Consider the following 25,328-nt stretch of genomic DNA (forward strand, 5'->3'; position numbering starts at 1 on the left):
CACCGCCGGCCCAGTCCACGGGCCGACCGCTGACTTCTGTGGCGCGGGCGCCACAAGCATTCCAAACGCCAATGGATGCATCTAATACGCACCAAGATAATCCAATTGAAAAACTCATCATCGGCAAAACGGAGATTTCGCCGTAACGAGCATCGAAATGTCAATGAGAACCACGTCATGCTCATAAAATAAACGAGGATTGCATATTTAGCTTACTTGGCAACATATGATGAGATGGCTACAGACAGCAGCACGACGATCCCACGACGAGTCCAAAGTTGACATGTTGCAGTACTCCGTAGGCCAAGTTGTGGGCAAGCTCCTGAAAGAGGGCGCCCCTATTAATCGAACGAAAGTAAAAGCACGCGTTGAGTCGGCGTGATTGAATTATCAGTTTGTGATAGTTTTAATCGTTGTGGTTCATACGAACGAGACAATGAATCATCATATTAGGCGGGAATATAATAGCACAACCAAAAAACGTCAAGAGTTCTCACAATTCAAATCTTCGTCCATGTAAAACAGGAAACATAGTGCCCCAGTCCAGTCAGCTCGCCTGAAAATGAAGCGACACATTTGGTCAGCTTTGTATATTCAGCGCCCGAAACGGTGAAAGGGGCAACTTCCATCAGAACATTATAAGTATAATCATCGTGTTCATACGAACGAGACTGTAAAATCATCATGGTGAGAGCACTCGGAGAACATACATTATAGCGACACGAGTGATTGCTCGGTAGCGGTAAAACCAGCTGAGCTGACGCAAACAGCACAATGATACTGAGTCGACCCACGGTACTGCCATGACTGGCTTACCTGCGAGTTGAGGGGTGAGCCGTGCATTGTACGACCTGGGGTCGGTCCCGCCGCCACCTCTGGAACTCCTGGGGGCAGACGGGTCACGGGTCATCCGACGGATACTGCCAGGGAGGTCCACGGCGCTGTGGCACCGCTCAGGACGTTGGGAGAGAGTCCTCAGAGCCACTAGGACACAAAAGCTGTCATCACTGTGAGCGAGATCAGTTAAACAGACCACGTCACGTCACCACGGGTGATTCATTACCTCGAGTGGAGCGGCGGTGCGACGAGTGAAGCAGGAGCAGTGCTTCTGTGCCGACGCGTGGTTGTCTGTCGAACAGAGAACCATGGTATTAGTGTTTGGTCCCCACTAACCCGGAGCGAGAGTCGGTCAGTCCGGCTCAGGACACGTTGGGATGGATGTCGTCATGATACCATCGGAAACTAGTTGTCATCAGCGCGCTACGAAATGACACGTCAATCGTGCAAACCGATATTATACAATGCATAAAGCAACTGCAGAGCTATGACGCTACAGAATAAGGTCGATCACATTTCCAGGACTCACTTTTCAAAAGTGGCAGAGGCGGCAGATCGTCAGCTCGAAGTTTCCGCACATTTGAAGATCGGCGAGAAGTTGACACACCAGACGGTTCACCTGGATCAGAGAACGTCGTAAGAGGATAAAACGACAGATGGTCATTTCACTTACATCTCCAGTCAACCACTAATGTCTGACAATGAAGCACGCACAAAACAGGAAATGACATAGAAGGGACAGAGCAATGGACGGAACAATTTGCTCAAAACGTACCTTAGGAAAGACTGCAACAGGTTCCTGGTGCCCCAGCATGTGTTCACCATAACACAGAGCCTTTACACAATCACATATTTGTGTATTTCCACTGTACTACAGACACAAGCAATTGAACTTACAATGACCTAACATGCCGCAAGTCTAAAACTTGCACTCGACTTAATATAACATATTACAAGTGGTCTACTCCGCATACCAAGATGTTACCCTGGCGGGGTCGACCAAATTATAGCACAGCACAAAAAACACATATATGGTGACTGGGGGAGAGATTACTCGCCACCACCATCCTTCTCTTGGTTACTGAACGCACAGATGTTTATTATACAGTGACCAACTGAGTGGTGCGTGCAGCGTGTTTCAGAAACAACAGCTACAGACAGAAAAGTGGACAACAAAGCTGCGCCCATCGGACCGGGCGCCGGAAAAATCCACACGCCAAAGTTCCTCTGACGGCACAAGTCTCCAGCCGCAACTGAACTTGGGTCATCACTTGGCATCGGCCTTTGCCGCCTCGCTCTCATCTTCCTTCTTGTCCTTCTTCCCATCACCGCCTGCAAAAAGGAAAGCCGGTGAGGGTCAGATCTAACTAAACTTTCCCAGGCGCTAATATAATAAAAATGAGCTCCAGCTCACAGCAGCGAGGGCAGCAGTCGCGCCGCTGACCGAACCCACCCAGTGCGGCGCCCTCCGTCCGTCACTCACCCTCCGAGTCGCCGTTCTCGCCCGAGCAGCTGTTGTCGCGCCGCCGCTTCCGATTGAACTTGCCGCGGTTGAACTTGGGCGGCGGCAGGGCGTCCATGCCGAGGATCTTGTGCACCTGTCGGAAGGCCATCAGGCGCAGGGCGTGCTGCGCCGAGGCCGTGATGTCCTCGCGCTCCTGGGCTGTCAGGCCGGAGAGCGTGTCGACCGGCTCCTTCTCGCACGGATCGATCAGGCCCGGCGTGCCCGGCAGCAGCAGGCCGGACGCGATGGCCTCGAGCACGCGGCGCAGCGCGTCGCCGGGCGCCAGCGGGAAGCCGGCAGAGGCCACCACCCGCTCCACGAGCAGCTCCAGCGCCTGACACAGACAACAGGCGAGTCAAATCAACGGTACCAGCACCCAACAAAGAATAGCACCGCCTAGCGGTCACACAAAGACGTGGAAATGCATACTATCCGATACAAAATCTCTGAAGGATATTTGCTATTTTTCTCTACAGATCATGCCAATCGGACATTACGAGCAAATTTAACTCACCCAGGTGTTGAGCGGAGTCCATGTGGGCACGCGCTGACAGAGTTCACGCATTATGCGTATGACGATCACACAGCTCTGCACGCCGCTGGCCCTAGCCTGCACGGAGGAGGGTAACGGTGGGTTGTTACTACCATATGGTAACGACACGGTTCACTGGCTCACCAACGCCACACGCGCGGCCGACAGGACCGACTATCTTTCCAGCCTTATGTGAAGCCTACACACCGAACTGCTCTCTGCGACGGACTCTGGTCTGAGTGACAAAAACATGGCTCTGGAGGCGGCTCGGCGCCGAGCCGCCCGCGCGCCCGACAGTGACGTGACATTACGTTACGTTACGAGTCGCCAGCGGTGCAGAGAGCCCCGGCTGTGTCAGAGGGACCCGCCCACCCGGCGGCTCCGGCGACGGCAGCGCGGCCGGCCGGCGAGCGGCGCGGACCGGGACGGCTCGCCCCGTGCCGCGCCGCTAGACGACCGCCGTCTGCCGCCGGCGGACGCCGCGACACCGCCACCCCGACCAGACAACCCACTGCCCAGAGATAAGGCTGAAAAAATGGGTGTGAGCTCCGCGACAGAAGGACGTGCAAATTTAAACGATAAAATATCTGCAGAAGAACAGAGATTAAGACCAGCAAGTGAGCACGTCATTCCGGCGCGAGTGACTCGGCGGCGTGTGTCCAGACCTGGAACCATTTAGCATGTCTCAGAGCCGCTAGGGCCTCGAGGCATTTCTGCTTGTCCAAGACGTCTGGCGGGTCCTTGGAGGCAGTTGGCTCTGCGAACGAACCGGCCCCGCATCATACATGATCTTGGGTCACTGTCGTTCGCGCGAAACAAGCATGATGATTGCAGTAAATACGTAAAATACTCAGATGCGAATTCGCGATTACGTTACTAACGAGGGGAGGGCGAGAGGCTCGATAAAACACATCGTAAATGACACTACGTTCTGTGAATGAATGAAACAAACACATGATGAGAAAACAAGCAGTCCAAAATGATTACCAGCTGGCGTTAGCACCACACGGAACCATTTTGGACACAAGTGAAAAATCCCGACCCTCGTATCATCAAGCAAAGCATCCAGTGCACAACTACGGGCAAACTGAGAGCAGCGAGAGTGAATCGAACGACAGTGACGCATGTGTGATGCGCGGCCGCGCGGCTCAGCCGCCTCCAGCACCCTGCAGAAGACAAGGTCGGCTCTCAGTGGACGTCGCTGCCGGACGGCCCGCCGTCCCTACGGCGCGCTCACAGCTCGCACACCAGCGCAGTGGCCCAAAACCGGCGACAGCGGGAAACGGGGTACACTAAAATACTGGCAAAGCCCAACTCGGCATCATATGTACGATTTCGGGCTTACTTTAATCAAATTACTTATCACACTTTCGATGATCATACGTGATTTTAGGACGGCCGGATTCGGAAGGTTCGACACGCTTCCAGACATTCGTCCTTTTCGCAAGACCGGTAAATTCACTACGTTAACAAACTCGTGACACATCAGCCACACGGTTCAAAATAATTATAGAAGTGAACCACTCTGCTGCGCAGCACTGCTGCCTGGCTGAACAGCCGTCTGGACGGGAGCGGGGTCCGGTGTCTGGGGTCGATATTTTGGGCCGCTGCACGGCGCCGGCCGTCCCGCGCCCACTCACCACCGTCGGCGGCACCGTCCCGCATCAGCGGGGAAGTCAGTGTGACGGTGACGTTGATCTGCGGCTCCGTCTGGTTGGTGATGATGAGCGATGCCTGCTCCACGCTCAGCTTCAGCGCGTACTTCTCGTCGGGCGTCACCGTCTGCCGGCCCAGCGGAGACGGAGACGTTACGTGGGGCGTCGCCGAAACAATATTACGAAAAAATCGAATAAGAAAACATTACGAAATATCAAAACATCTACCACATGCCTTGACTCCTGTGTCACAATGTATCCCAGGCATGAATCAGTACTGGCAGTGGCGCGCAGTCTGGGATCTTCCTGGGCCGATAGCGGTCGTGTACCACGGTTGATTAGGACTACCGGCTAACGACAGCCGGCTCCTTGCCCAACCATGGAGGGTTCCGTCCCGCGCCAGACGACTCACCGCCAAGTGTTTGGGCATCAAATTGGCGACACGCTCGAGCAGGGTGCGTGTCGGCTTCTCGGCACAGAGAACTACCAGCTGCACATCGGCGTCGCCCTGCAGCAGCAGTCCCTTGGCCAAGACGCCGACACGCATCACGCCCTTCAGCGTGCGAGGCAGCTCCTTGCCATCCCTGGGGGAGAGCGAGCGTCGGTCAGTCACGTGCCACCGGTCATAGGCAGTAGCCAGTAGCTGTCGTGGTAACCACCATGATGGATCAAGTACGCTAAATGGTGCAAACACACGTTCAACAGGCTTAATTGAGCAAGCCTAACAAAGAATAAAATGCATGAATTTTAGGGTGTCCGCCTCGGCGCCTGTACTCACTCGTCCTTGCTCTCGGTGGCGGTGCCGTCGTCCTTTTTCGGCGCGTCCGCCTCGGCGATGTCGTCGGACACCATCTTCAGCGCCTTCTCCGAGTTGGAGACGATCTTCTGGATGGCGTTCAGCTCCTCGTCCTTGGGGTAGATCTCAGAGTGTTTGGCCATCACGTGCCGGTCGTCGGCAGAGTCCGGACGGCGCAGCTGAGATCGGAACAACGGGGTACGGTCAGGCCGAGCTGGTTTGCAAGTTTACGAGCAGAAATCGTCCACGTTTACAAGACCGCTTCAGTCAGACTCGATTAATTACAGTGAAATTAGTTGGTAAAGAAAAGCTCAAATGAAGAGCTAAAATGTACCGAGCACCATCCGACCGCCGGAGCGACAGACGCACCCGGCGGCAACGATAGGCGCGCGGCTGGTGTTGGCTGTGGCGTGGAAACGACCGAGCGGCACAAAGGCACCGACCGGAGATACCGGCACGCCGACCCTACTAATCCCCCAACGACCGACTGCGGCACAACGCACCGACCGGAGATACCGGCACGCCGACCCTTCTAATCCCCCCCCCCCCCCCCCAACGACCGAGCGGCACAAAGGCACCGACCGGAGATACCGGCACGCCGACCCTTCTAATCCCCCCCCCCCCCCAAAGACCGAGCGGCACAAAGGCACCGACCGGAGATACCGGCACGCCGACCCTCCTAATCCCCCCCCCCCATAACGACCGAGCGGCACAAAGGCACCGACCGGAGATACCGGCACGCCGACCCTACCCATCCCCTTCCCACCCGATCGCGCCGACCCTGCTAATCCCCAGCCCAACTGATCGGACTGGAGATAGGACACCTTCCCTACCCCGGGGATACATCGGACCTCTTTTGGACCCCCACGGGCCACGAGGACCGACCGGAGATACAGGCACGCCGACCCCACTAATCCCCATCCCAACCGATCGCGCCAACCCTAACCATCCCCACCCTAACCGATCGGACTGCAGATAGGACCTTTCCGGCCTATCCCCAGATTAACCGGACTCAGCGATACCTGGCAGCGACCCAGCCCTTCCCTGACCCGGCCCCGAGCACTCACCATGGGCGGGATGGGTCCGAAGCGCGGTCCCATCGGTCCCATGGGCCCGAAGGGCGGCATGCCACGTCCGGCGCCGCGCCGACACCATTCGAAGTACTCCATCTCCTCCTCGTAGCGACGCCGCTCCTCCCAGTAGATGCGCTCCTCGTCGTCCATGGCCGACTCCTCGCGGCGGCGCCACATTTCCTCGCGCATCTGCTGGCGGCGCAGCTTCTCCTCCTGCAGCTTCCGCTGGCGCAGGCTGGGCTTCACCTCCACTATCAGCTCCGGGTTCACCTTCTTCTTGTACTGCAGACGGTGCCGGCGGCCCTTCATGTGCATCTCCTTGGCGTTCGGGTCGTTGAAGCGGCACTCGCACAGCTTGCAATTGAAGCTGACGACCTTACCTACAAAGACACAGTCAAACGATGTTAATTACGACCATGCGCTCAAGGACATGCTCAATAAGCACCGGTAATGTTCAAAGAATGACAGTCTGTAGATCATTAGCACCTTTCATATATTACGATAACAATCATCGCGAAAGCCCTGTTAGTACATTCGATTCCCAGTAACAACTCACCCTCCTCGTTTTTGATCTCCTCGATGTACTCCTGTCCCACGGGCTCCACCTCCTTTTCGCCGAGGGCGGCGGCGGCCACTGCCACCGTGTCGTCCCGCGCCACTGCCGGCGCCGCCGCCGTCGCCGCGGCAGGGGCAGCGGCAGCAGCAGCAGCCTCCTTGGGCTCCTCCTTGACGGCGGTGCCCGCGGCGGCTGCCGAGGCCGTCGGCGTGGTGGTCGTCAGCTTGGTGCCGCCTGTCAGCAAAACGAACCACGATCAGACACCCCGCACTGGGCCAGGCAACTGTTAGTTTTCATCGCCACTCTGGCTGGGTATCTACGATCTCGTATTCTCGCTAACTACTTGGTGAAAAAACGGTGATGCAAAAATAGACTGAGTCTCTCACCTACAAGTCTCATTTCAACGGCGGAACACTCACCGACAAAGTTTATTTTGGGCGTGGCGACGACCTTGGTGACCTCAGTGGTTTTGGTGACGGCGGTGGTGGCGGCCGCGCCCGTCTTGGCCGTGGTGGTGGTCGACTTCCCCGGGACCACCACCGGCTCCGTTGACGGGATCGGCTTGCCCAGCTTGGTGTGCAGCTTCACCACCTGGCCGACAGACGATAGACGCGTGATTGTCCGAACAAAGCTAGATGCAATGGTATAAAACAGAACTACAACAGGAATAGATGTCTATAGCGCGGAAAGAATGACACAGAAAGTCGATGCCAGGCGCGGCTATTAAGCGATGTGTTGTAATGAATGTATCCCAGGCATGAATCAGTACTGGCAGTTGCGCTCAGTCTGGGATCTTCCTGGGCCGATAGCGGTCGTGTACCACGGTTGATTAGGACTGCCGGCCAACGCCAGCCGGCTCCTTGCCCAACCATGGGGTGTCCCGGTCCCGCGCCGGCCAACAAACTACATGTTAGCACTTTGATCTTAGCCATAAGGCCGAGAAGCAATGTCACAACTGAGCCAACAACTATATCCCATTATGTAATGGTTGGTTGATACGGTTCCAGCGCTCTGCTAACGTAATCAATGTTAGCGATCGCAGTGCCAATTAAAACAGAAGCGGGAGGAGACGAGCTACCATTTTGCCTCTCAATGCCAAACAAAAGTAAAGCAGAACTGACTCCAGTCTGTGGTATATTCGTCTCGCCTCACCTTCTGGTGTTTGGCGCCGCGGATGTGGGCCGCGTACGCGTCGCTGCCAGTGCAGGTGACATCGCACAGCTCGCAGCGCAGCGAGTTGCCGCCGCGTGGAGCGTTCGGCGTGGTGCCCGCAGTCTGCTTCTGCGCCGACTCCTTCTTCTTGTGCTTCTGACCCTCTAGGTGCTCCCGGTACGTCTGAAAAAATACAGGCAGGTAGAAAATATGTGACCACACAATTATAAACTGTGCGGTCGAACACGAACAACAAATTAAACAACTGTTTGAGAATGTTGGAACATGTGCAGCGATACACGCACATGTTCAGTAGTTCTCAGGTGATGTAGCACTACTGTATATCAAACATGCCAAGGCAGGCAAGCCTGAAAAGCTTGAGTGCTGCTGACCGAAGCTTGTCCAATTATCAACTGCGGACTTCGGACTCGGATTTGAACGGAGTCACTATCCAACCTCAATTTCACGCAGAATGCGCACCCACAGCCGCGGGCAGTAGACAGCGACACCCACCTGCGGTCCGGCGCAGCTGATCTTGCACACGTCACAGTAGTGCAGCTGCTGCGGCTTGGGCGGCTGCTTCAGCTTGGGCTTCTGGCCGATCGCGGCGCCGACGCCGGGCCGCGACGCCTTCCACGTGCCGGCGCCCTTGGGAGCCGTGTGCGCCTGTTGCTGCACGTACAACGTGGCCGCGTTGTACAGTGCCGCGTCATACCCGCTGTAGTCTGCCAGACAGGGGAGACGGATCGAAACGGTCAGATGACGGCCTTACAGCCAACGGAGCGTTGCGCATCAAGATTCCAATAACAATTTGTACGCCCGCTAACTAAGGGCCGCCTCGTGCGCGGGGCGGTCCTACTCTCGGGGCCGGCACAGCCAGGACACGGTCCGGGACCACCAGAACGGCGGGCCCGAGCCGCGCCCGACAGGCCGTGCCATGGTCTGCCACAGACATAACACCACCGGCCCAGTACACGGGCCGGCCGCTGACTTCTGTGGCGCGGTCACTCTGAATAATAGAAACAAAGCATACACCCGTTGAACACACTAACATGCACACGTTACGTACAATTTGATTATAAGGCACCATTTCATATCAAGCAAATATGAAATTCCATAGCAAACTTACATAGTCTCGGCGTGTCGCGGGGAGTGCACGGATAATGAATGGGGGGGGGGGGGGGCAACGTACTCACTTTTGTTGGCCGTGGCGGCGGCGGCTGCCTGGTTCGGGTACGTGTAAGACTGGGCGGCACCGGCCGCCGGGTAGTTGTACGTTTTGGAAGCCTGACCGGCCGGACGAGCGGCCGCGTTCTGATAACCTGCCGTATACGTCGTGGACGACTTAGCTGCAAGAAGGAAAATCATGGTTGGCAAAAGTTGCTTTCCTTACAGACACATACGATTCACAAAAGCCAGGGCACGGAGTCTTTCGGTGTGTTCGAAAAATATCAGTTAACCCTGCCGAGTTCGTTGTAGGACGCTGTCGGATTCAGCAATCTGCATCAGGGAACTAAAATGAAAGTTCCTGGCTGGCGCTTCCCGATTTAAAGGTCCTTGTTTGAGCCTTTGGCCTGATTTGAGACCAGGCGCCTAGCCACTCTGCACGTATCAAGTAGAAGCTTGATAGCACCGCCGAACTGCTATTCGGAAAGTCAACCCGGCTGTCACGGATTATGTGCGCAATAATAAAACGCGCGAACTAGGAGGCGAGTTTCATTAATATTTTTTACAACGGCTACTTGCTTTTCTGACAACGCCAGGAGGCCAAACTTGCACGATCCAGCATAATTTTCATGTCGATCGATTTCTCTGGGGGCTCCTTAGGCGTTTCCGCGAAAAAAAAAAAACACTAGTTATTAACTCTCACCGACCGGGGGGGGGGAGGTGCCGTCCCCCCTTTGGATTTTTCGCGATAGCTCGTATCACGCCGGCGAAAGAGCTGAAACTTGGTATACCTCAACCTTTGATTCAAGCCGGATCTTGTGACACCAACCACATTTTCCGGTCAGGTCACTGACCTAAGACGTCATATGTGAATCTCTGCACGGTCCTCAGATGCCGTAACTTCGCAGCGCCCTCAGTGCCAGAGCCGCTTTTACAGGGAGATGAAACTTGCAGCAACTAGTATCATACAGAGGCCTCGCAACTTGTATTTCTCGGATTTTTCCTAAAAGCCATATGAGGTCAGGTCGGTCAGGTGAGCTCACATAAGTCAATGGGGGAAAAAATGAAAACCGCTATTTTGGCGACGGGAACGAATTCAGACTATCTCAAGCCCACGGAATCGTGATTTCATGCACTGCTTGCAAGATCTCATGCTTCACTTCTGCATTGTTGATCTTGCGTGACATCACTATGCGTCATAAGCTTTTCGCCAATAACTCTCGCTCAAATTGAAAAAGCGATGTGCAAAAGCCACCAATGGACTCGGGAAGACCTACCAAATCGAATGATATACAATATGACCTCCTTCGACCGTTTCCGTGACCTGGGGGCTTTGACCTGACCTTGATCAGAGGTCAACATCTGAACTTGACCTCACCCGAACAAAAAGTGTATCATTCGAAGCACCCGAGTGAGGCGAACACGATGGTGCCGAAATCACGACTCTGCGGTCATGTTTGCGAGGTTATTTACCAACAACCGAACCTGTGCCTCGGGCATGACCCTACCTAAAAGGTCGTCATTTGACCCGAGACCTTAAAATCGTTTTTCAGTCGCTGCGTCTCGTATCGGCGCACGCGCTCGTTTTTCCGCAATCTAGCTTCATCAGAGGTGAAACGGCGAAGGGGGGGGGGGGGGGTCGTACCATCCCCCTCAGCCGGTGCGTATGTAGAAAACCAACAGTTTCGGCGGGGGTTAAATAGGTGTCAATTTTCCAACAGTTCAACATGTGTGATGGATATTTCCGGCCATTGTGCACCTAAGAAATTTCCATCCTTCAAGAATTTCAAAGGAAAGTAAACACAATTGGGAAGATCAGCGACAAACAGTGCCACTATCGGCGAAAGATGGTACTTAACAGGATGTACATTGTACAACCTTACCGGCCCCAACAAAAAAAGAAAACATGCACAAAGTGTAAGCAACTGCAGTGTCTTGCCAACCAATGACTGTCAGGAGACCTACTCACAGTCTACTTGCTCAGCAATGTCAATATTGCATCCAAAACAACCAGTCAAAGCAATGGAATGATGCCGCCTGGAATACCATGGATGCAAAAACTAAGCACAGTACTGAAGTAACTGCACGATAGTTCACGCTCAGAGAGACAGAATCGTACACCTTTGGCGTGATATGCCTCTGCGTAACTGTCTCCGAGTTCGCACCCACCTTGGAAGGCCGGGTCGGCTGCCGCCGAGAATGACGTGCTAGTCGGCTGCGGGTAGAAGGCGGCCGTCTTGGCCGCGTTGTCGTAGGTCTGGACGCGCGTGTACGAGTAGTCGTAGGTGGGCGCCGAGCTGGCCGTGGCCGCGTAGCTAGTGGCCGCCGCCGGCTGGTAGGCCGCCGCCGCCTCGTAGGCAGTGGTGGCGCGCTGCGCAGCGTACGTCGCCGCCGCCGCCGGAGTATGCCCTACGGCCGCGTAGCCGGCGGCCGGCGTGGCCTGGTATGCTGCGGCACCGGCTGCGGCAGCAGCAGCAGCACTGCAACACAGACCAATAGGTTAGTCCCATCTCAATATTTTAACGGTTATGTAATGTTACTATTCACCCCTAGCAAAGTGCAGGCAGATTGTGTGTGCAGGCAGGCAAAGTGTGCAGATTCCTCAAATCCGCCCATTCAACCATTCAGACTAAATTAAGAAAAAGGAGATGATAAACCTCAATGTTGTGGGCGATACTTCAGTTTCGTACCTAAAAGTAGCACTTTTTTTAAAAGTTACACTGATCCTCCATGGTCAATTACATAATACAATTTCAACACATTCCTTCACAACAATTACCAACATATAAAAAACCACACCATTTCAGTACGCCACACAAACTGCTGAGATGCAAAATGGTGAGCACACACACACACACACACACACAATGTTTATTATCAAAGACAGAAAGATTCCGGAAGAATGCAGCAGAGGGATGCAAAAGCGCAAAGCGCTTGAGTTTGAGCATCACTCTGGAAGAAGAAAATACAAACAAACAGACAAAAACATACCAGATGAGATCCTAAACTTAAGATACAGAAAACATTTGATAGGCAAAACTCAAAGCATACGAGTTGGCTGTCGCCGCCACGACAGACACCGAGCAGTAAAGCAGTGTGCGCGAGCCACCGCACGGTCAGTCCGGAGCGCCACGTCCAACCGCAGCCTGACAACCTAGATCAAGGTGGTATCTTGGTGTTGAATTTAGTGTTCTGTAAACCGGTTTGATGATAAAATGAATTTTTGAAAGAGATGTGCGACCGCGCAGCCGCTCTCATCGTCCAGAGTTTCACCGTGAATAAGAAAGTCAAGTTTTTGCTTAGGAGAAATTTCATTTAGCTCAATACCTATTTGATAAGAAATAGTTTGAAACATTTCTAGCCTTAGTGGTTCGTAGAGTGCACAGTCAAGGATATAATGCCGAACGTTCTCGTTTGGAAAGCCACAAGCACACATTGATGTTTCACTTTTTTGAATTTGGAAGAGATGAGAGTTCAGGTGACTCATTCCGGTTCTTAGTCTTGTGTGTAAAATATTTCCCAATTTAGACCCAGTTTCATAAAATTTTGGAGGCTTGGTCACCCCCAGCCGCTCAGAAATGGTCTTTTTGAAGGATGTTCGTGGCAGGGATCGGATGGTTTCGGGGAGATCATTCCAGTGTTTAGCCGTTAATGGAAAAAATGAATTATGGTACGAAGTGGTCCGGCTAGGTGTCGTTGTATGTGTACTGGCATTCCTTAAGACTCGTCCGGTGTTTTCAGCGCGTGTGTGAGGCATTGTATTTTTAATATATTGTGGTGTGTACTCTTCGTGGCTGTTGAATGAGTGATAAAGTGTTATTCTATGCATGCGTCTTCTCGTCGATAGTCTATCCCACCCTAAGTCGAGTAAAAGCTTGTCAGTTGGTGTTCTAAATAAGGTTGCTGTCACGAGTCTTGCCGCTCTGTTTTGTAGTCTCTCGAGTCGCATGGCGTCGTGTGTCGTGATATGTCCGTCGTATACTGTGTCGCAATAGTCGAAGTGTGGTCTGATATACGTCTTATAAATTTGGTCGAGAATGGGCCTGGGTACGTACTGTGCAATTGGATATAGTGGGCTTAGTGATTGGTTGACCTTTTTACAAATTTTGTTGATGTGATGGTGAAAATGTAGGTCATTGGAGAATGTTAATCCCAGATGAGTGTGGTTTTCATGAATGGGTATGGGATTCCTACCAAATGTGAGACGTGGTGCTGTGAAATTATTTCTACGTGAAAATGTTTGCTGGACTGTCTTTGTTGTGTTGAATGTAATTGCCCATTTTCTGCCATATTTATATATTTCGTCAAGGTCGCGTTGAAGTGAAAGTTCTACGTCGTGGAGGTCTGTCGTTGAGTGGGATGCGTGAAGAGATGTGTCGTCTGCGAAAAGTAAAATTTCATTGTCGATGTTTTGTTGAATTCCGTTAAGATACATTAAGGCTAAGAGAGGTCCGAGTACAGAGCCTTGAGGACAGCCAGCGTTAACAATTTGTTGGTTCGAAAAGGTGTTGTTTATTTGCACTCGTTGTCGTCTGTCACTGAGGTAGGAAGTCAACCATTTTAACAGTGAGTCAGTTATGCCAAAGTCATGTTTGCATTTGTATAATAGTCCTTGGTGCCAGATCTTGTCAAAATATTTTGATATGTCCAGGTAAATTACTGTGAAGTCATGGCCTGAGTCGAGTGATTTGTGCATGTTATGGGTCAAATAAAGTAATTGTTGTTCCGTGCTGTGCTTTTTCCGGTATCCACTCTGTTTGTCAGTCAATAATAAGTGTTCTGTTAAATGATCATAAATGCGTTTGTGGACAATTTTTTCAAAAACTTTTGAAAGGGAAGATAAAAGACTGATGGGTCGGTAACAGGTATAATCAGATGGTGATCCATTATTTTTATATATGGGTTTCACATTGGCCTGTTTAAACGTTGAAGGATAAATTCCAGACGCGAGAGACTTATTAAACAATTTCGAAAGTGGGCCTGCTATGATGAGTGCACATAATTTTAATATTTTTACTGGGATTTTGTCCGGGCCAGTGGATTTATTAGAGTCAAGGGAGTTTAAGATTCGTAGGACTTCTCTCTCAGTTGTCTCAATTGTACCGAGGGTGGGAATCGTCGTGTGTCCTATGTTGTCCATTGGTACGGTGTGCGAATTTGGAATATCGAGCTTTGCCTGACTGGCAAAGTAGTCGTTTAACAATGTCGCCTTTTCGTAGTCGTCTGTCAGTACTTTTCCGTCAGTCGTTTCTAGCGGTGGAATGATGCTGTCAACTGTCTTACCTGTTAATTTGCGAAGTGTTTGGTGGTACTTGTGCGGGTCTTGTTTGTGCTGTAAGAGTTTCTGAACTTGGCTTTGTATGTGGGTTTGTCTTAGTCGTTTGTTTACCGCCGTTACGATGTTACGCTGATATTTCCATCTTTCCCAGTCGTAAGTGGTCTGAGTCTGTTTAGCCCGTCTGAAGAGTCTGTCACGCTTTCTTATTTGTTTAATCAAGTCTGATGTCACCCATGGTTTTTTACGCTGGTTCACTGGTATCTTCTTATGTGGTATTGATGTCTCGGCGGCTTTTAAGATGGCAGATGTGAATTGTTCCGTTGCTATATCTACGTCATTGTCGATAATATGATCCCAGTCCGTGTCTATAAGAAGTCTGGTAAAAAGATCAGCATCAAGTCTCGTATAGTCCCAGATTGTCTTAAACGTAACGTCAGTGTTTGATGAACTGTGTGTTGTACGCAGTGATGTGGTTACAGGAAGGTGGTCCAAAGTTGAGAATGCTGAGAGCGTGTCACTGTGTAGAATAATGTCAGCATTATTTGTAAAAATTAAGTCTCTCAGGTTACTGACGTTGTCAGTTATGCGTGTTGGCTGTGATATGAGTTGCTTCATGTCTAGCATGTTGAAAGTGTCGTTGAGCTGGCGATCAAAGTTTGTGATGCCGCTATGCTTGTGTTCAGTACTATTTAGATATATATTTCCAGCGTTGAAATCCCCTAATATCATTATAGCTGTGGGTGAGTGGGTCTGTGCAAGTGAAACGCTTTCAGTCATTCGCTCAATAAACAGTTGTAACCTGGCTGTTGTTTGATTTGGTGGTAAGTATATGCAACATATTACCAAGCTAAGTTTATGCACCGAGACTTTGGCCCAGATCCATTCTTCGTCTCCGATCTCTAGCTCCCTAAGTCTCTTTATCGGTAACGAAGCGTGAGCATATAACGCAACTCCTCCGCCATTTCTATCTCTGTGTCGAACGAAAGGGGCATGGTAATTATCGAGCTGGTATAACGAAGGAGAAACCGTATCATCAAGTTTTGTTTCGGTAAGAGCGCATAACATTATACTATTCATGCTTACAAATTGCATAAGCTCGTGTTTTTTATCCCCTGCAGTGATACTGTTTATATTTATGTGAGCAATGTTGAGGTGGTCAAACAATTCTGGTCCAGGGTTTGTTTCAACGCCGCCAATGACTAGCATAATTCTAATGTTCTTGTAAAGGTTGTATAGTGACCATTGCGAGTTCGTTAGTGTCAATGTGGGGAACACGCCATGACTGGCGGGCTGGGCTAAAGTTATTAATTGTAATCTTATGGGTGATTGTGCAAAGGGCATTCTGTAAGGTTCTCGAAGGATGATGAGAGGGATGTTGGGACTGTGAGCGGCTGGAGGTGCACAAGCCTGCGCCGGAGTAGAGCCGAGAGAGTCTGGTCTGGACGATGAGAGCGGCCGGCTGCTGGTCACCACCACTGGTGCCGAGTCGGGCGGGAAGGCAGCGCGGCAGACGGGCACCCCGGGCCGAACGGCGGCGGAGCATTGTTTTGCCTCTGACACGCTAGAGCCTAGATATGTAACCAAAAGAATTTGATGTGAGTACTAAATACAATATATTGGTACAACTATTTTCATGTTAGGGGACACTGTGGGATATCAGGTTTTTTTTTTGGGGGGGGGATAATTTGGAAACATGTTTGCTAAGGATGTGAACCAAAATAAGGATGTAAGCCTTGGTCACAAAATAGGGGAAATCTCAACCCAGGTAAGGGCAAATGGAATGTTAGGTTTTAGAATTCTGGAATTGTCTCCAGGCCGGCCAAAGGCCGGGCTTGGCCACAAAATAGGGGAAATCTTAGGTAATGGTAAATGGAAAAATGTTAAGTTTAAGAGTTCTGGAAAAGGCGCCAGTGGAGACAATTCCAGGACTCTATAACCAACATTTCCAACATTTTTCTATTCCAACATCCAGGCCTGCCTTTGGTCAGCCTGGACTCTGGAGACCAGGACTCTAACCTAACATTTCCAACATTTATCTATTTACCCTTACATCACCTAGGACTCCTCCCCATCCCTAGCAAGCAAATTCCCAGAAGCATGGTAGGTTATGTTTGTTTGATACAATTTTGGATGGGTTTGGGCCTCATATGTACTCAGTACTCACCTAGTGGAATCTGTATTGCCACTGGATGTCAGCGATGAAGTTTGGCTACAAGGAATTTTTGTGGCGTTCCTGCCACATAAATTTGTACAAAAAAAAAAATCCAGTGTCCCTTGGGTGTAAATAGTTGTAATGGTACATTGTATGGTATTTGTCAAGATGAGGTCCAAACTACAATTTTGGTGCTATTAATTCAAATGAAACAGCAGAAATTTAGGTTTTAGGTTGGGACTGGGTTAGGTTAGGTTGTAGCTTTAAAGGTAGTGTGCCAGCTTTCTTGGACCGTATGGAGTTAATGGCCCAGATAAGGAGAACCGGATTTTTAGAACTTATCCATACCTTCAAAACTCATGGAAACGTCTTAAATTCTTCAAATTTTGAGTACCCCAGTGCGAAATTCGCTCCGACGGGTTGTCGGTCGTACCCCAACCACATTTCACACCACTATGAACAATAAATGCACACACTGAAATCGCTATTACCGATATGCTCATCCAATCAAGTTTCGATAAACCCGTTCATCATCAGCTCCTGCGGTTTCGAACACGCCTGTTAGGTGGTGCGGTAGACCACGCCCAAAGCCAGGGCCCCGGTAACGTGAGGTAGCCGAGTCAGGGCAGCGTGCGCTGACCCAAGCCGGAGCCGCGCGTCCTCCCGGTGTCATGTGATAGCCCGGGGCTGCCCGCGGGGATGCGGTAGACCGCGCCCAAAGCTGCGGCCCCGGCTTGGGTCAGCGCACGCTGCCCCGACTCGGCTACCTCACGTTACCGGGGCCCTGGCTTTGGGCGCGGCTTCTGCTCATACTTTGTGGTGCGGTGGTGGTGCGTCGGGCTGCGCGCTCTGACTTCGGCCAAGAAAAATGCGTCAGCTGATCATTGTCATTTCTGCCACTTGCGTGTGGTGAAATGGGGTCATAACTTATAAGACGGCTTTTTCATATCAATTATTTTACATAAAATCATATTTCAAACCATAAATAATGTTCGACAGCCAAATAAAAGAAACAATACCAATACGGGCTTACAGTTTAAGGCTCGACATTGTGTTGTCTACGATTAGACAGCTGATAACTCATTCCCGTACGTCGTATGGTCGTAACACTATGCGATGCGATGCGATGCGATGGTTATCGGAGGTTTAGCCTTTGTATCGGCACCTCCTTGATTTCTTAAACTTTAACTTTTACTTTGATCGATGGGTTGCATTGTTATGGTTGGTTTATGTGGCTAGGATTCTCACTAGGGGTCAGGATTGGGTGTTGGGAGGATGAAGGTCAATTAGGATGGAGAAATTTGTTTTATTTCCAGCAGTCTTCTTTTCTTCCACAGCTTAAAGGAAAAGGGCCACCTTTAACATGGGGATTGAAACTAAGATAGCCATCTTGTAGCCCGTGTCCGAAAACCTGTCTGTCTACCTCCTTACGGCCGATTTCGGCCTCCATTCGTAGATATCGGCAATTTTAAAAGAAAATACGCCAGGAATGCGTTCTTATCCAAGGAATGCGTTCTTATCCGACAATACAGCCACCCGCGGCGAGGCTTTGGTTTTTTACCAATCAGCTCCAACCAGCTCAGCTTTAACCAATCAGCTTATCTGACACAATCCGACGAGTCTGTCTTCTGAACGCTGATTGGCTTGAGTGTGACGTCATCGCTATGCCATCATACAGTAGGTGCCGTAGAGAGTATCAACATAGTACCAATATGTTAAATAGTTTTAAATACTTTTTCGCGAATTGTGCACTTCTGGCACCAGTTTTAAAAAGAAAATGAAAAATAATAATGTCAAAATCAAAAACAACGATATCTTCATATTTCACGAAGGTGGCCCTTTTCCTTTAAACAATACTTCTTTCTTTTCTTCGATATCTTCCTCCTCAAACAGAAACATCCCTAAAATATCCTTTGCATAGGGTTTCTGAAGATGCATTGATTCTTTTCTTTCTTCTTCGTAAGCTGGGCAATTCAATATAAAGTGGGCGAGGTCTTCATTTTCTGCATTGCACATCATACATCTTGGGTCTTCTTTCTTGTATCTCTTGCGCTCATTTAGAGGAAGACAGTTAGCTCTTGCCTGGAAAAATATTGTTGATGCTTGCTGGTTGTCAATAAACGTTACTTCCTTCATCTCCTTTTTCCAGACAATATACAGGGACAGAGTAGTCTTAGTTAACAATTCCTCCTTCCATTTCTTTCCATCCCATTTTTGCATGTGTGTTTTAAGGTCTTTTTTGCTTATCTGGTACAAATCCTTTACTTTGAGTCCGACTTCCTTAATAATGGAATAGGTTACCTTCATCCATTTGTTCTTGCCCTCGTCCATCATTTCTGTTAACACCTCTTTGAGTAGTTGATTTTTTCCTTGCAATATGCTTCTCATGTACTGAAGTCTTCCAGTTTTAATCCTTGTTATCATCAGAGATGCTCCAATTTCTCCTCTCAATGCAGCATTTGGTGCATATTTTGGAGCCCCCAAGATCTGTCTGTAGACACCATTTTCGATTACTTGCAGCTTCTTGGTCTCTTCCTCTGTGACTGTCATGACACTGGAGCCGTACAGTATTGATGGCAGCGCTAGGGATTTCCAGTAGGTCTTACCAATCAGCAGTTTGTTGCATGATTTTGCAATTACTGAATAGGTCATGTTTGCCATTTTTTGTGCCTTTTCAATCATGATTCTCTTCTGCCCTCTGAACACATCCCTTGTATTTGTGACTTTCAGACCTAGGTATTTTATGTTTTCTTTTACTTCAATATCTTCTATGCTTCTGTGCTGTTCTTTCAGATTAAATATGATAATGTTGCTCTTATTCTTGTTTATGTCCAGTCCACACTCCTTGCTAATTGCTGTCAGTCTTCTGATGCTAGTCTTTGTTTCTTCAATAGAATGGTTCAGTAGGAGCCCGTCGTCAGCAAAGAATAGGATTGGCAGCGTAAATTTGCAGCTTCTGAACCCTGCTTCTGTTGCCTCCATTACTTTTGTGATGATATAAGTCATGAGCTTGAAGAAAGCAGTTGATCCTGTACACCCTTGCCGTATACCACTTGTTACTAAAATCTCTAACTTAATGTTCTCATTTAGTTCAATCCAGGTTCTGTCTCCTTGGTATGTGGCTGCCACAGCATCAATCATTTTGGGGTGAATCTTGTATTTCATGAGCACCTCTACCATCCTAGCTCTATCGATGGAATCAAACGCCTTGCTGTAATCAATTGAAGTAACAATCAGAGGTGCCTTCATTTTAAAGCTTTCTTCCACACAGTACTGTAATAGGAAAAGGTTGTCCTCTATCCTTCCTCCTCTCGTAAACCCTGCTTGTGTCTCTAACTTTTGCTCTGCGCTTTCTAGATGATCTTCTAGTCGCTGTTTTAGAATTGACATGTAGATCTTATATGACACATTCGTTAAAGCAATTGGTCTCAAGTCTTTGGCAGTTGGCTTAGACGTCTTTGGTATCATTTTCGTCCTTGATATCTTCCATTCTGATGGCGTGTCACTTCTCTCGAGGACTTCTTGGTAGCAGCCTGTCAGTATCTTCAAGCATTTGTCATTTTTTATCAAAGCTTTGTATAGTTCTGGCTTGAGTTCATCTGGTCCTGCCGCTGACTTGTTCTTAAGCCTGCCTATACATTTGGTGACTTCTTCCTCAGTTATTTGTATATCTTCCATCTTCTTCATCCTCTTCCTACTGTTCATGGCCATATCCATATGCTCTCTCAGTGTGATTGGGAAACTATATCCTTTTATTTGTATCTGGTCCTGTTTCTCTTTCTCCAGATCTGCAGTATAGGTTAGCTTCGCCCTATCGTTCCACACTTCTTCTAACTTGTTTTCATGTCTTTGATAGATTTTCTTCCAGACACTTGCTAAGTTTTCCTTTTCTTCTTCTCCTTGCAGCATTTGTCCAGCTTCTATAATGACCTTTGCTTATTGTCACAAGTGCGCCGCATTCGCGATTGTTGCCCGACGCCTGTTTGCAGGAGAGCCCACTACAGTTGTTATACATATCTAAAAACCGATAAACTTTTAGGCGAAAAAGGCACTATTCCAGGCCCATTTTTGATTTTTTTTTTTTGCGATATTAGGTAAAAACAGAAGCTTCTTATCATAGGAAAAATAAAATGGGAAATCTTTCAAAGGTGGCACACTACCTTTAAGGTTGTAGGTTGTTGGGTTTGTACTTTGTAGGTTGCAGGTTGGTAGGTTGTAGGTAAGTAGGCAAGGTTAGGTCAGGTTAGATTGTTTTGTTTTTCCTTTTAGGCCAGACAAGTATCATTTTTGGATTCAGGATGCCAAATGATGTAAGCTTGTGAAAAAATATCCATGTAATCTTCTGATGGCTTTATCTCTACCTTTACCCTTTGTATTTAATGCTCACATCAAATTCTTTTGGTTACATATCTGGTGCATCAGAGACAAAAAGTGTGCCATTTTGCATCTTGGTAGGTAGTTTGCGTGGCATAGTGGTGAGGTGCTTACTTCTGTTGTGTTGTGAATGTTGTGAATGTGAATGTTAAATCAGTAGGCGGAACTATGGTCAAGCGTACCCATTTTCGGGAACGCATTTTCGTTCCCATGTTTGGGAACGATAAACCCAAATATGGAAACGCCATGTAGGCATTATTTAAAACAAGAAAAAGAACTGTTAAATGACGTCCAAAAAATATAAAACGATCGTGAACCGCCTGATAGTTGTCTCAATATTGTTGGGAAAGAGTTTGATATTGTAAGGCCCATCGTAGTTTCAAATCGTTCCCCTATTTCTAAAGCAGTCCATCACCCGGGCCGCGAGCCCAAATTTGGGAACGCTCTCGTACACTGGCGCTGCAAGCGTTCCTTATTATGGGAACGGCGTACCTAAAATTGGGAACGATTTCACCGACGCCTTTCAGGGGCTCTTTTCATTAACAAGCATCACGTCCAACGTCGCAAATTATTGTTAACGCAACAATCATCAGATGACCTTTCCGGCAAGACCTTTGCATGTTTCGCCCGGTCTTCTGCGCTTTTATTCCCGTCGATCTCGCAGCGGGCACGCCCCCCTCTGCAGGATTACGTAATCCACAACGCTCAGCGATGTTCAACAAGGTCTTCCATACCTATATCCACCGTCCGCGCCGAGGGTGGAGACATGTCAAGCACCTGTCTGCTAATCACCGAGAGTTGACGAGCACAAGAAGTATCCAAAAATGGGAACGCTGAATATGTTACACCCTCAAAACACCTAGTCCCAATGAAAATCTAGTTTTTTCCTTTCTTAATGAGTGTAAGTGGCAAAAGGCCTGGTAGGATGGGCACGAGGTATGATCGAAATCAGCATAAAAATTATAAATAAGCCACACAGAGCGACCTATATCAGAGAAATTCCCCCCAAACGATCATGCTTAGAAACGCCGAAGACAAAAACCACGCTCATGACGCTGCTTATAAAACAACGCTAAACAGCTAGCATCCAAATAAAATATGTCTTTCAGGGCTGATAAAATACAGATGAATGATTTTAAACCACTGAAACTGAGTTTACAACAGTAGTTCGGTAAAATCACTGACGTTCCACGCGGTCGATCGCCCCGACACCAAAAGTCAACAATATTACCTCGGGACTGTCCGCGTGTTCGCTTGCATATGTCAGCATCTGGTGTCGCTAGAATGAAATTTCATAACCAGGCGAAAATTATTATACTTGACCTCAAAATGTAAAAAATGCTTCATTTTCCTTAAAATTGCATGTTAAATGTCGTATAACCCATATTTCCACCATTCTGTCATTTTTAAAAAATCATTAAAAATATCATTCCACGGTCAATTTCCTTGTTCCACGGTCAGATTAAAGATAACTTTATGGAGATTTAGTAGATACTTAAATCAGCGTGCACTTTTTTGAGACGTGATGCACTTTTGAGTTTTAGTGGGCGAACGGCCGAAAAATTGCCTTCCGTTCTCATAAATGGGAACGCCCGTTCCCATATTTAGGAACTCCGTTCCCAAAAATGGGACCGTTCCTATATTTGGGTACTCATGACCATAGTTCCGCCTACTGAAATGTTGAATGTGTGAATGTGAAGTGTTTTGAATCAGTGTTTTGAAACTGTTTTTGATGTAATTGGCCATGGAAAATTGATATTTCCTAATCAAAATTGTTTGTTTAATATAAACAACTGAAGTTAAACCTGTGTTTTTCTCTCCCTATCTGGGGATAGCACCAAAAGTAAATTGGTGATCAGTCCTACAGTAAATAAGTACCCAACACACTTCAAATCCATTCGCTTTAGACCGCCTCATGTAGACGAAATCCAGTCCTTAACTAAGTAATACTCAACACAGTTCAAATCCATTCCAGTTGGGGGAGGTTTGGTCAATGGTTGTCATTTTTAGCACATGCCATTTTTGGCAACCATGTGCTAAAAATGACAACGCTATCAGCTATTTTTAGCAACGATGAAGCCGATTTCACTCCTCAGCGAGGAAATCACGATTTTGGAAATACAAGCACTGATTTTGGAAAAGAAGTGCTGCCACCTGGTGGAAGAAGAAGAAACCAGCTTTAATATGGCCGTTGTTTGTATGGTAGTCCAACGTTGAAGTATACCCTTTTTTGTGGCCCGAAGTTGGAACTTTAAATTGAAGCATCCGAAAATGATCGATATTGATCGAAATCATGATGTTGATGAAAAAAATAATATGTTAAGTTGAGAGAGGAGGCCATTTTATCCAGATGCGGTGGTTTACTTCTTGAAATTATTTTTGCTTACGACGACTGCCATGTAATGAGGGATAATTAGCAGCCGTCATTAGCAAAAATAATTTCAAGAAGTAAACTACTGCATCTGGATAAAATGGCCTCTCTCAACTTAAAATATTATTTTTTTCATCAACATCATGTTTTCGATCAATATCGATCATTTTCGGATGCTTCAATTTTAAGTTCCAACTTCAGGCCACAAAACAAACTACCATACAAATAACAGGCATATTAAAGCTGGATTCTTCGTCTTGCACCAGGTGGCAGCACTTCTTTTCCAAAATCAGTGTTTATCTTTCCAAAATCTTCATTTCCTCGCTGAGGAGTGAAATCGGCCTCATCGTTGTCAAAAATAGCAGAATCGTTGTCATTTTTAGCACGTGTGACAAAAATAGCACGTGCTAAAAATGACAACGATTGACCAAACCTCCCCCGACTGATTCGCTTCAGACCGCATGTAGACGAAATCGGCGCATCGATCCCATCAAGCAGGATTTAAGCATGAAGCACACAGCACACAATGACTGGCGGGAAATGAAACATTCTGCCCAGGGCTGCGGAGTCGGAGTCGGAGTCGGAGTCGGTCGGAGTCGACAGTTTTGACCGGAGTCGGAGTCGGAGTCGATTTTAGAAACCCGAGCCGGAGTCGGAGTCGGAGTCACCGAAAATCTGTCGACTCCGCAGCCGTGCTAGGTCTGCGGAGTCGGAGTCGGGAGTTGGAGTCGGTCGGAGTCGACAATTCTGCCCGGAGTCGGAGTCAGAGTCGGAGCTGGTTTTTGAAAGCCGAAGTCGGAGTCGGAGTCGCCGAAAATCCATCGACTCCGCAGCCCTGATTCTGCCCCATCTCAGCGATGTAGGAAACAGGCTTTTACAGTGCACCCCAGATTACACAAAAACCACCGGTACCTACAGCATAATCCTTGGATTCGCCATTACACCAACACCGGCTAACGGCCATCGCCCAAGCCTGCCTTTATAATTAAAGGGACCCTCCCACCTTAACATTAGTTTTGAGTTGAGATAGCCAAATTGGTGGCCATGGCCTGAAAATACCGGTTTGGGCATTCACAACATCGAAAAATGCTTTAATTCGGAGATATGGAATTTCAAACTTGCAGTTTTCGGATTCTAAGGGGCTAATGCTTTGGTATGCCCCCTTAGAATTTGTGACGTCAGCGGAGATCTAACGATTTTTAAATCTTTTACTAAAACGTTTGGCAGCACGCGGTGGTATATGCTGCTTTGCGCGCAACAAATGCCGCACTTTCAAATAAAGTCGCTAGGAACAGCGGAGATCCCAAAAAGTAAACAAAAGTAAAAGTCTAATATCTTGAAAACCGGTGAATATTTTTCGATGAAATTTGGTAGATATTCATGTTTGCTCTTTCTGAACCGAGCGACATCACTTTCATGCCAATTCATTAACTTTTTTGAAGGTGGGAGGGTCCCTTTAACTTACCCGTATTGAGTTCCTCCGTGTGTAAACCCAAAGTAATTATTTGCTGCCATGCCCTGGCCAGTAAAACTAATAAATTTTCGTAGCTCTGCGAGCAGGCAACCTTCCCCCAAGAACGCCGGACGGAAAAGGACGCCGGATGCGGAAACGGGAGAAAATAGAGGGGTGTCAGTGCTGGTCAGGACGCGGTGCAATTGACAGCAATTGAAAGAATTTTGAAGAAAGAATACAAAAAATATTGCCTTCTTTTCCAATGAAACACAAAATAGTTTTTAGAAATACAAAAGATCATCTAAAGTGTTGTCCAATTTTTCAGCAACATTTTCCTCTCTAGAAACGAACATCTAAATTATGTCTTATGACATTTACAGAATTAGGAAAGCAAATAGGCCACGACTTTTGCCTTACTTTTGTCGTAA

The 25,328-nt window shown here is 48.4% G+C and overlaps 2 protein-coding genes across 8 annotated transcripts in view; both read right to left on the reverse strand.

Moving 5' to 3' along the window:
- LOC122364510 overlaps positions 1-1,095 on the reverse strand; it is a 35,944-nt gene extending 34,849 nt beyond the window's left edge. For 2 of the 6 annotated variants that reach the window (XM_043334936.1, XM_043334935.1), the window contains exons 1-4: positions 1,064-1,090; positions 817-884; positions 498-556; positions 217-322 (exon numbers count right to left, since the gene is read on the reverse strand). The gene's annotated coding sequence lies outside the window, so the exon portion shown is untranslated. Of the gene's footprint in view, positions 1-216; positions 323-497; positions 557-816; positions 885-1,063 lie in introns of all 6 variants that reach the window. The other 4 variants (XM_043334941.1, XM_043334940.1, XM_043334937.1 and 1 more) reach the window with 4 other exon arrangements.
- Positions 1,096-1,673: 578 nt separating this feature from the next.
- LOC122364509 (zinc finger RNA-binding protein-like) lies at positions 1,674-25,055 on the reverse strand. Of its 2 annotated transcripts, none has more exons than XM_043334934.1 (15): positions 24,913-25,055; positions 11,442-11,752; positions 9,302-9,454; positions 8,619-8,830; positions 8,106-8,288; positions 7,373-7,544; positions 6,954-7,187; positions 6,392-6,777; positions 5,307-5,503; positions 4,941-5,112; positions 4,517-4,655; positions 3,539-3,630; positions 2,856-2,951; positions 2,321-2,675; positions 1,674-2,169 (listed from the first exon to the last, which is right to left on the reverse strand). In XM_043334934.1, exons 1-15 carry the CDS (start codon positions 24,960-24,962, stop codon positions 2,105-2,107), a joined length of 2,817 nt encoding a protein of 938 aa, XP_043190869.1. In that variant the 5' UTR covers positions 24,963-25,055; the 3' UTR covers positions 1,674-2,104. The 2 variants fall into 2 exon arrangements, with proteins under 2 accessions (XP_043190869.1, XP_043190868.1); XM_043334933.1 differs by having other exon boundaries at positions 4,514-4,655.
- Positions 25,056-25,328: the final 273 nt, after the last annotated feature.

Source organism: Amphibalanus amphitrite, unplaced genomic scaffold, assembly GCF_019059575.1.
Source record: "Amphibalanus amphitrite isolate SeventyFive unplaced genomic scaffold, NRLGWU_Aamphi_draft 000680F_arrow, whole genome shotgun sequence".
Classification (NCBI taxonomy): Eukaryota; Metazoa; Arthropoda; class Thecostraca; order Balanomorpha; family Balanidae; genus Amphibalanus; species Amphibalanus amphitrite.